The following is a 12,175-nucleotide window of genomic DNA, read 5'->3' as shown; positions in this document are numbered from 1 at the left end:
GTTTTAACTACAAAAAAAAATAAATCAATGCAGGTGACAAAATACATCTATGCATGGTAAATGAATATAAGCACTAGAATTGAAAACCAAAAGATATATGTTAATGAAAGAAAAAGCAGAAAATATTTTAAACAGAAACTCAAAATTACTTTTTGACAAATTTTAATGTCAAAATCCTATACAATTTGACAGCTGGGAACAGTATATTTAACAATATATATGTTCCTGGTCACAGTATAAATTTTCTTTATCAGTGATAAATGTTGATAATGAATGTAAGATGCTTTTAAAGTGTAAACATATTACTGCAATTTTGAAGGGGTATTTTTTTCTTAATTTTGAAGGGTCAGTTATATCAGAAATATAGGGGGAGTCCCTGGAGTTGCCCCATCCCCTCCCGTTTGAGAACTTGGAAATGGTCGAGTTCCCTGCCCCAAAAACCATACATACTCATGTATGGGACAATATAACTAATCAAATGAAATATAAGGGGAGTCCATTGGGTCACCAATCCCCTCCTGTTTTGGAACTTACGAAATGGTCAAGATCCTGCCACCCCTAAACACAATATATATTCAAGTATGGGACAATATAATAAATAAGATGAAATATAGTGGGAGTTCCTGGAGTCACCCCACACTCTCTTGTTTGAGAACTTGGAAACGGTCGAGATCCCAACTCCTAAACCAGATATATTCAAGTATGGGACAATATATTAAATCAAATAAAATATAGGGGGAGTCCCGGCTGTGGTCACTGTACACCCTCCTGTTTGAGAACTTGGAAACTGTACAGACCCCCTCCCCTTAACCATATATATTCATGTTTGTGACAATATAAAAAATAAAATGAAATATAGGGTGTGTCCCTTGGGTTACCCCACCCCTCCTGTTTGAGAATTTGAAAACCATTGAGATCACCACCCCTTAACAATATATATATTCATGTCATGATGGGACAATATAAGAATTCAAATAAAATATAGGGGAGTCCCTTGGGTCACTGTACACCCTCCTGTTTGAGAACTTGGAAACGATCGATATCCCCACCCCTAAACAATATATATTCATGTATGGGTCAATATAACTAATTAAATGAAATATAGGGGGAGTCCCTGGGGTCACTCTACCCCCTCCTGTTTGAGAACTTGGAAACCGATGAGATCCCAAACCCTAAACCATATATATTCATGTATGGGACAATATAACAAATCAAAATGAAATATAGGGGAAGTCCCTGGGGTCACCCTACCCCTTCCTGTTTTAGAACTTGAAAAACCTCGAGATCCCCACCCCTAAACCATATATATTCATGTACATTTGTATGGGACAATATAACAAATCATTTACATTTACTATGGGCAGGTCAGTCAGACCTCACCTTTGATTCTTGTAGTAGTGAACATTTGTCTGATTTGTATCTCATAACTTTTGTACTGTAAAACACAAACTCAGTTTTCTTTACAGGGAAACCAGTCCATTCATACTATTACATGTTCGTACTAAATCAACACGTATTACTAACAGTCAACTAAAACCAACGTTAACTACCAACTAGAACAACTGCAATCATTGCGAACTTGTACCACTGCAGACTCACCATAAAATATAAACATTGATATATGCATTGCTTTTGAAACCTTGATAACATATAAATTATTTGCCTTAATAATTAATTCACATAAATGTACAATATATGAATGTTTAATGTTGAAGCAACATTGCCACAGTTTTCATAATTACGTTTGCCTAAGTTTTTGGTTAACTGCCTTCAGCGCTTACAGCGCTTTGATTGGAGTTTTGGTCCCAACAGTTTAGGAATTAGGGGCCAAAAAGGGCCCAAATTAGCATTTTTCTTGGTTTTCACACAATACATGTAACTTTAGTATAAGTAAATAGAAATCTATGAAATTTTAACATAAGGTTTATGACCACAAAAGGAAGGTTGGGATTGATTTTGGGAGTTTTGGTCCCAACAGTTTAGGAATTAAGGACCAAAAATAGGTCCCAAATAAGTATTTTTCTTGGTTTTTGCACAATAACTTTAGAATAAGTAAATAGAAGTCTTTGAAATTTTTGATTATTGGCCCAGTTTTCAAGTTGGTCCAAATTGGGGTCAAAATTAAACTTTGTTTAATATCAACAAAAATTGTATATAAGGGGTTCTTCAATATGCTGAATCTAACCATGTATTTAGATTTTTAATATTTGTGCCCGGTTATCAAATTGGTCCACATTGAGGTCTAAAGGGTCTAAAATTGAACATTATTTGATTTCATCAAAAATTGAATTCTTGGGGTTCTATGATATGCTGAATCTAACCATGTATTTAGATTTTGGATATTGGACCATAAATTTTTAAGTTTAAGTTCTTAGACCACATTCATTCTGTGTCAGAAACCTATGTTGTGTCAACTTTTTAATTACAATCCAAATTCAGAGCTGTATCAAGCTTAAATGTTGTGTCCATACTTGCCCCAACTGTTCAGGGTTCGACCTCTGCGGTCGTATAAAGCTGCTCCGTGTGGAGCATCTGGTTAAACAAATGTGTTGGGAGTAAAATAGCAACATAATACAATCATATAGAAAATATAGAATTTTGTTATGTTACTAGTCAAAGACTGGGTTAATCAAGCTGTAAATTTTATGGATACATGTACTATTAACATATGCTCTCAATGAAAGCAATATACATGTACAACTCTTATTACAACTTTCAAGTTGTTAGTTTTTTATTCGCAATCATATGTAAACCTGAAACCCTTAGGAAAAGTCCTTCATTTACTATGGAGTGCTACACACTAAATACATGGAATAGATTTTGTCTTTCATTAAGGTCTGAGTAAAGTATATTTGAATTAATTTGAAGAAAAAAAACGTCCACTTAGAATTTAGAAAAATAGTGACATTATATCTAGTTGTTTAAGATACTTTTGGTATATTTCAGATTTTAAAATAACATATATTATAAGGTCTAGATCTCTAATTAAACATGCAGATTTTGAGAGGGGAATGCCATGCATGTTTAAACATTTCATCTAAACGGAGAACAGATATCAATTCACTTATTTTATAAAGCCCAGAATGAGAGATATCTTCTCATATTTTATTAACCAGTCTTTTTCAATGGAATAATCTGCAGTGGCGGATCCAAGGGGGGGTGGTATGGGGGTTGGAACCCCCCCTTTTTTTTGACGATCAATGCATTTGAATGGGGACATGTAGTTGGAACCCCCCCTTTGTCCAGGGTTAGGAACCCCCCTTTTAAAATTGCTGGATCTGCCCCTGATCTGGTTATCAAAATGTTGAAGTATGACAGGAGGGGGAGGGATGGTGGCTGCCAACAGTTTCCATGCAATAATTTATAAACCATTCAACCAATGTGTTTCAAATTTTTTAAAGTTGTAACTAAAGACAAATAGAGGTCAATATCAATGTTAATAATTTTAACTTTTACTGTTTAGGAGTTATGGTCTCTGATTGATTTGGAAATGGCACTATATGATGTTTCTATGTTATACATGTTACATGTATATATATGAATCATGCAACCAAAATCCCCAATTAAGCAAATTTTAATTTGTTGTTACTGAAATTGTGGTCAAGTTTGATTTTAATGATTTACGTGTTTGCGCTTCATGGGTTATGGTGCTCTTTAGATTGAAAATGGCGCTTAAGGGGGTTTGCGGGTCTAAATCATTTATATAGGATTTCTCTATATTTTTCTATAAATGAACTTTATTTTATAGTTATTAGAAAAATAAAATAAAAAAATGGGGTCACCGTTTATTTGCGCTCACAATCTGCCTTTCTGTTGAACTAATAGGAGAAATAAAGGTAATATCGAAATAAAAAAAGAAATTTATTACAGAAATCACTCAAATTTTACAATAATTTAGTTTAAGTACAGCATATATCAAAATTATATTGAAAAATATAGGTCACCGATGAGTTAAAAGAGATATTTTAATGTTACACCAAAAAATGGCATTTTTCCACCAAAGGGAGATAATTTGGAACTTTTTCAATGATGTTTACATTTTAAAAATCATCTGGGGCCAACACGAATTTATTGTTTTGAATGTTTTTTGTACCATATATGATAAAGTAAAAACTAAAAAAGGTAATAAATAAGATTTGTAATGAAGAACAAATGTTTAATTTTTTTCTGAAATTTTTATACCCTCGAGCCTCCTTAATGTTGTTTCCAAGTTATAAATTATGAACCATTTGTTCAATGCTTTTCAAATTTTAATATATTGTTACCATGGTTACTGATGGTGAAATGGGGGTCAAGTTTGTTATTGACTATTTTTTCTTTAACCCATTCATGATATACATTGTACATGACAGTCATGTATTGGGAAAAAGACCCAGAATGTGACAGATCAAACAAGTCTGAAAGCACCATACATATGAATACTTAAGTTTCATTTCATTTGTCTGGCCATTCTTTAAGTTCAACAATAGTTACCTTTGAAATACTGTATATACTCTTTACAAACTAAATGGTATCTTTTTTTGCTCTGCTAAATTGGGACATTTGATATGAGTTTTATTTTGACAGTTTTTGTAGTTATTGAAAATGACCAGTATTTGTTAGCAAGATTGTTATTTCATTGATAAAATTTATCTATGATGAATTGTCAGATGTATGATTCTACATAAATTAAATCCAGAAATATTTCTTCATTTTAGGACAGAAAAAACAGAGGTTCTTTCAGAGGATTTACAGTCAGTTGAGAAAAGAGTGGATCAAGTTAAAGATGTCAGTACAAGAACTACAAAGAAAATTGAAGCATGGGTCAAAACTTCCTCTTCCGAATATGAGAAACGATTGGTATGATATTATATCTTGATTGCTTATTTAGTAAACAGGGATTAGAATTACCTCCATGGACTAAGTAAAATAATCTGACAAAGATAGGTTTTTAAACGAGCTGAATCATATTTCTACCATTAGTTAAAGAAATTTTATATTTTTATTTTGTTCAATGCTGTGGACATTTAAAATAAGTCAAAGATACTTCTATTCTTCAATTATCAATCTCTTATTATCAGTCACTGTGTATGGATATATTTCTTCCTAGAAATACTTTTACATCTCACCTGCAACAAAAATAGATGAATCCAGACTTAGATGTAATGTTGTCAATATTATTAATAATTGTAAGAGTGTGTGATTAGGTGACACATATCTCTGTATTATTTTTCATACATCTAAAACCTGATATGAAATATAATTCAGTGATAATCATGATATATGCAAAAAATCTGCAGCAGATAGGACAATTATTTTATGCATATTTATTTCATATAATCAGATATGGATGATGACTTATTTGTTAGAAGCATTTGCTTTGGCAACGATGACATATACACAATACACGAAAAACAAAACAGAAGAGATTTTTTATGTCACTTTGCTTTGTCTCATTGGCAATCATACCACATCTTCTTTTTTATATTATAACCTTAAAACACAATTAAAGTTCGAATTTGGGTGGCGTCACTTTTACAGTTCTCTAGTTATGTCCTTTTATAACTTTATATGCATGCAAGGGCATCATATGTGTCCCAGGCCAAAATTAAAAATATGTTTGTTTCCCCTCCCCCACCCAGGTCAAAAATAAGCCCCTGGGTCAAAAAATTATTTGCAACAAAAAAAATTGAAATTATTTTTATTCCCCCCCAAAAATGTGTTTCCGTTTTTGAAAAGTGCTTGAAGGCAAAAGGATTGATAATCTAAATGAATACACTCAAATTGAGCACAAATAACTGGTTAAGTGGCATCGACTGGACATATCAAACCATTCATGTGACCATGCTACATTACATGTATGTATGACATCCAGTTAAACAAAAAAATTAACCTGCCTTCCTGGTCTGTTTACAAAGGGTAACCTGGGGAGGGGAAACAGAAATTCTTTTAAATGTGGCCCCATGGACATATCTCCATTTATTTTTTTAAATATATTGCTATATGGAATATAAATAGTATCGGTTTTCCCTTGAGAATGCTGAAAACTTCTTTAAAAGATAAATTCCTTCCTTTAAATTGTATTATCTTTCAAGTCTCTGATAAAGGGAAAGATAGTTTGTAATAGTAACCTTTCCTTTCTTTAACCTTTTCAGGAAAATATGCTTTGTACATGTATGCATGTGCTTTAAATTTTTCTATGAATTTTATTATATACAGAGCACATATATATATATATAGAGATCTATAAGAATCTACCAACCAGTAAACTTAATAAGTATTATTTAAGGAATGACTGTTATGTTTTTTCTGCCTATGAAGAAATAACATAAAAAATGTGGTGCACACTAAATAACCCGCGTAGCAAAGTGTGCACCACATTTTTTATGTTATTTCGAATAGGCAGATAAAATATTCAATTTTAAATTAATTCTAAATTCCATTGTAAACTGGAGTAAATCATGAAAAAACATTGATGCCGTCACGGTCACATGACTAAATTATGTCTATGGGCTGATAAACTAAATAACGTTGGCCAATCAGAAGACGTGTTACATCCAAAATTAAATTATTACTGTATTGGATGAAATAGATTTATTACACATTTAACATGTATGTCCACTGTCAAGATGGTTGAGATAAATGTTGTATTTTGTATTTTTTAGAAAAAGATGCCAGAAACCAGCTTAGCCATCAGTATGATAGAAAGTGCTGGTGTACTTGGTAATGAGACATTAATGGGGTAAGATTCTACACTGGCTGGATTAATCTGTAAAATAATTCTAGAATTATTTCATATATATTTGTTGAATATAGAACATTGTTTGTGGCTTGTGCTTTCAACCTTTATCCCATTCTATTGGTCTTGAGCATAGCTGAGGAAGTAAATTCCAGAAAGATGCAGAACTTTGGGTGTGAGTAAAGGGAATACCAACATGACAAATAATGGTAAAAATTCTTGCCTAAGGCATGAATGGTAATTTTTGGTGCATGATGATAAATGTACACTTTCTTTAAGACGAAAAATTTTGACTGATTTTGACAAATCATGTAAATTTAAAATAAAAAAACTGGTAACGATAATTATTTTAGACCTCTGACAAATCATGTTAAAGATATTTGACAGATCACGGTAAAATTTCAACCAATTTGATGTTAATGGTAACTGAAAATGACCATTTGACATCGATGGTAAAGGGTATTCCTACCCTCTAGGCTGGTACTATTTCTGTTCAACTGTCAGTCCTCAAGGATAGAGAATTAATAAATGCATGGTTATAACAATAATTGTAATTGTTAAAAACAAGAGATACTACTCCTCAGTCTTCACTCAAGATTGTTTGGTTGTTCTTAATTGACCTTTCAAGTTTTGATGCTAAATAAATGACTATTGGTTTTGGTCTCGAAATTTAAATCCTTTTTTAGCTCACCTGACCTGAAAGGTCAAGTGAGCTTTTCTCATCACTTGGCGTCCGTCTTCCGTCGTCCGTCGTCCGTAAACTTTTACAAAATTCTTCTCCTCTGAAACTACTGGGCCAAATTCTACCAAACTTGGCCACAATCATCCTTGGGATATCTAGTTTAAAAAATGTGTGGCGTGACCCGTCAAACCAACCAAGATGGCCACCATGGCTAAAAATAGAACATAGGGGTAAAATGCAGTTTTTGGCTTATAACTCAAAAACCAAAGCATTTAGAGCAAATCTGACATAGGGTAAAATTGTTTATCAGGTGAAGATCTATCTGCCCTGAAATTTTCAGACGAATCGGATAACCTGTTGTTGGGTTGCTGCCCCTGAAATGGTTATTTTAAGGAAATTTTGCAGTTTTTGGTTATTATCTTGAATACTATTATAGATAGAGATAAACTGTAAACAGCAATAATGTTCAGCAGAGTAAGACCTACAAATAATTCAACATGACCAAAATTGCCAGTCGACCCCTTAAGGAGTTATTGCCCTTTATAGTCAATTTTTAACAACTTTTCATCATTTTTTGTAACTTTTCTAAAAATCTTCTTCTCTAAAACTACTTTGCCAAATTTAATCAAACTTGGCGACAATTATCATTGTGGTTTATAGTTTAAAAAATGTGTCCGATGACCCAGCCTACCAAACAAAATGGCCGACATGGCTAAAATTAGAACATAGTGGTAAAATGCAGTTTTTGCTTTATATCTTTGAAACCAAGACATTTAGGGCAAATCTTTCAAGATTTTAATGTCCATCAGAATAAGATATATCCCCTCACACATTTTCAGTTGAATCGGACAACCTGTTGTTGGGTTGCTGCCCTTAAATTGGTTATTTTAAGAAAATTTTTCGTCGTATATTGCTATCACGTTGGCAATAGCAAATCAATACCAACGTGATAGCAATATACGACGAAATTTTGCGGTCGTATAAAAACTGCAAAATTTTCTTAAAATAACCAATTTAAGGGCAGCAACCCAACAACAGGTTGTCCGATTCAACTGAAAATGTGTGAGGGGATATATCTTATTCTGATGGACATTAAAATCTTGAAAGATTTGCCCTAAATGTCTTGGTCGTCGTCGTCGTCGTCCTGCGTCCGAATACTTTTAGTTTTCGCACTCTAACTTTAGTAAAAGTGAATGGAAATCTATGAAATTTTAACACAAGGTTTATGACCACAAAAGGAGGGTTGGTATTGATTTTGGGAGTTTTGGTCCCAACATTTTAGGAATTAGGGGCCAAAAAGGGCCCAAATAAGCATTTTCTTGGTTTTCGCACTATAACTTTAGTTTAAGTTAATAGAAATCTATGAAATTTTGACACAAGGTTTATGACCACAAAAGAACGGTTGGGATTGATTTTGGGAGTTTTGGTTTCAACAGTTTAGGAATTAGGGGCCAAAAAAGGGCCCAAATAAGCATTATTCTTGGTTTTCGCACAATAACTTTAGTTTAAGTAAATAGAAATCAATGAAATTTAAACACAATGTTAATGACTACAAAAGGAAGGTTGGTATTGATTTTGGGAGTTTAGGTCCCAACAGTTTAGGAATTAGGGGCCAAAAAGGGACCCAAATAAGCATTTTTCTTGGTTTTCGCACCATAACGTTAGTATAAGTAAATAGAAATCTATGAAATTTAAACACAAGGTTTATGACCATAAAAGGAAGGTTGGTATTGATTTTGGGAGTTTTGGTCACAACAGAATAAGGGGCCCAAAGGGTCCAAAATTAAACTTTGTTTGATTTCATCAAAATTGAATAATTGGGGTTCTTTGATATGCCGAATCTAACTGTCATGACTGTGTATGTAGATTCTTAACCTTTGGTCCCGTTTTCAAATTGGTCTACATTAAGGTCCAAAGGGTCCAAAATTAAACTTAGTTTGATTTTGACAAAAAATGAATCAGTTAGGTTCTTTGATATGCTGAATCTAAAAATGTACTTAGATTCTTGATTATTGGCCCAGTTTTCAAGTTGGTCCAAATCGGGGTCCAAAATTAAACTTTGTTTGATTTCATCAAAAATTGAATAAATGGGGTTCTTTGATATACCAAATCTAACTGTGTATGTAGATTCTTCATTTTTGGTCCTGTTTTCAAATTGGTCTACACTAAAGTCCAAAGGGTCCAAAATTAAACTTAGTCTGATTTTAACAAAAATTGAAATCTTGGGGTTCTTTGATATGCTGAATCCAAAAATGTACTTAGATTTTTTATTATGGGCCCAGTTTTCAAGTTGGTCCAAATCAGGATCCAAAATTATTATATTAAGTATTGTGCAATAGCAAGTCTTTTCAATTGCACAGTATTGCGCAATGGCAAGAAATATCTAATTGCACAATATTGTGAAATAGCAAATTTTTTTTTAATTAGAGTTATCTTTCTTTGTCCAGAATAGTAAGCAAGAAATATCTAATTGCAAAATATTGTGCTATAGCAAGATTTTTTTTAATTGGAGTTATCTTTCTTTGTCCAGAATCAACTTAAATCTTTGTTATATACAATATACAATGTATATTCACTTTTTACTACCAACTGATAAATTAAAATAATCTTTACCATTCAGTGATAACAAGCAGTTTTTTTACATCTTAATATTTTATGATGTATTTAAAGTGCAGTTATTGTTGCAAACTCCATTAGAAATTTTAATTATGTCACCCGATCGACAATGTCGGGTGACATATTGCTTTTCCTCTGTTTCTTTTTCTGTATTATTATTATTATTATTATACTTCCACCTAATTTGTCCGGCATGTTTTTTGGAGTGAAACGGAACCAATCTTAATGATAGTTCACTATAAGGTGGTACAAAAAATTTCGGGGTGCAGGTGGGTCTAAGACCATAAAAAATGGCTGCCGTTTCCATGGAAACAGAATAATTGTGAAAAATTCCAGTTTTTGGTTTTGGTGAATAATTTGGAGATTCTTAAACTCAGAATCATCATATTTTGATACAATGTAGGTGCCAGCCATATACTGGTTTTGGATGATTTTGGCATTCATTGGAACTACTACGTTGCCATGGAAACTGCACCAAAAATTTCAAAAATATCAAAATGCTCCAAATTTTTTGAAACTTCATGGTAAGGATGAGCAACATTGGTAGATGTGGAATTTGGCGTTGGATTTTCCAAAATGTCTGCCGTTACCATGGAAACAGAGCATAAGTGTCAAAATGCTCTAAAAACTTCAGGGTTTGGTGAATAATTTTGATATGCTTGAACTTGAAATCAACAAATTTTTACACAATATAGTTATCCACTATATACAGGTTTTGATGGATTTTGACAATCATTGGAACTACTCTGTTACCATGGATACAGGATCAAATATCTCAAAAATTTCAAAATGCTCCAAAATTGATGAAACTTAATATGATAGTTGACTGGCAAGTCTGGAGGAGACTTTTGATTTTGGAATTTCCAAAATAGCCACCGTTGCCATGGAAACTGCAAAAAAGTCAAAATTTCTCAAAATGCTTTGAACTTAATGAAACTTGATATTATTGTTAACTGGCAAGTACAGATGACACTTTTGACTTTGAAATTTTCAAAATGGCTGCCGTTGCCATGGAAACAGCAGAAATGTGAATTCTTTTAAAATGCTCTGAATGTACTGAAAATTTACAGAAAGATGTATTGCCATGAATATATGTGCATTCACTGTTAAACCATTTTGAAATGGCTGCCGGTTAGTGGCAATAGGGGAAGGGTGACATCTGCTATTGCTTGCAATGGCAATTCTAGTTGAGATTAGTTTTGGAATAAGGGAAAGGGGAATGTGATTAAAAAAATTGGGTTCAATTTTTATACGACCGCAAAATTTGAAAAATTTTTCGTCGTATATTGCTATCACGTTGGCGTCGTCGTCGTCGTCGTCGTCCTGCGTCCGAATACTTTTAGTTTTCGCACTCTAACTTTAGTAAAAGTGAATGGAAATCTATGAAATTTTAACACAAGGTTTATGACCACAAAAGGAAGATTGGTATTGATTTTGGGAGTTTTGGTCCCAACATTTTAGGAATTAGGGGCCAAAAAGGGCCCAAATAAGCATTTTCTTGGTTTTCGCACTATAACTTTAGTTTAAGTTAATAGAAATCTATGAAATTTTGACACAAGGTTTATGACCACAAAAGAACGGTTGGGATTGATTTTGGGAGTTTTGGTTTCAACAGCTTAGGAATTAGGGGCCAAAAAAGGGCCCAAATTAGCATTATTCTTGGTTTTCGCACAATAACTTTAGTTTAAGTAAATAGAAATCAATGAAATTTAAACACAATGTTAATGACTACAAAAGGAAGGTTGGTATTGATTTTGGGAGTTTAGGTCCCAACAGTTTAGGAATTAGGGGCCAAAAAGGGACCCAAATAAGCATTTTTCTTGGTTTTCGCACCATAACGTTAGTATAAGTAAATAGAAATCTATGAAATTTAAACACAAGGTTTATGACCATAAAAGGAAGGTTGGTATTGATTTTGGGAGTTTTGGTCACAACAGAATAAGGGGCCCAAAGGGTCCAAAATTAAACTTTGTTTGATTTCATCCAAATTGAATAATTGGGGTTCTTTGATATGCCGAATCTAACTGTCATGACTGTGTATGTAGATTCTTAACTTTTGGTCCCGTTTTCAAATTGGTCTACATTAAGGTCCAAAGGGTCCAAAATTAAACTAAGTTTGATTTTGACAAAAAATGAATCAGTTAGGTTCTTTGATATGC

At 32.9% G+C, this 12,175-nt stretch overlaps 1 protein-coding gene across 11 annotated transcripts in view; it reads left to right on the top strand.

Annotated features, from left to right (window-relative positions):
* The window catches only part of LOC139489595 (rho GTPase-activating protein 44-like), a 74,557-nt gene that overhangs the window by 18,545 nt on the left and 43,837 nt on the right, over positions 1–12,175 (top strand). For all 11 annotated transcript variants that reach the window (XM_071276192.1, XM_071276189.1, XM_071276188.1 and 8 more), the window contains exons 2-3: positions 4,698–4,839; positions 6,645–6,721. In XM_071276192.1, coding sequence (XP_071132293.1) covers positions 4,698–4,839; positions 6,645–6,721 — 219 coding nt within the window. The remainder of the gene's footprint in view (positions 1–4,697; positions 4,840–6,644; positions 6,722–12,175) is intronic.

This window comes from Mytilus edulis, chromosome 9 (assembly GCF_963676685.1).
Source record: "Mytilus edulis chromosome 9, xbMytEdul2.2, whole genome shotgun sequence".
In the NCBI taxonomy this organism is placed as follows: domain Eukaryota; kingdom Metazoa; phylum Mollusca; class Bivalvia; order Mytilida; family Mytilidae; genus Mytilus; species Mytilus edulis.
Note: the sequence above shows the minus strand (reverse complement) of the source record. Positions and strands in the feature narration are given on the sequence as shown.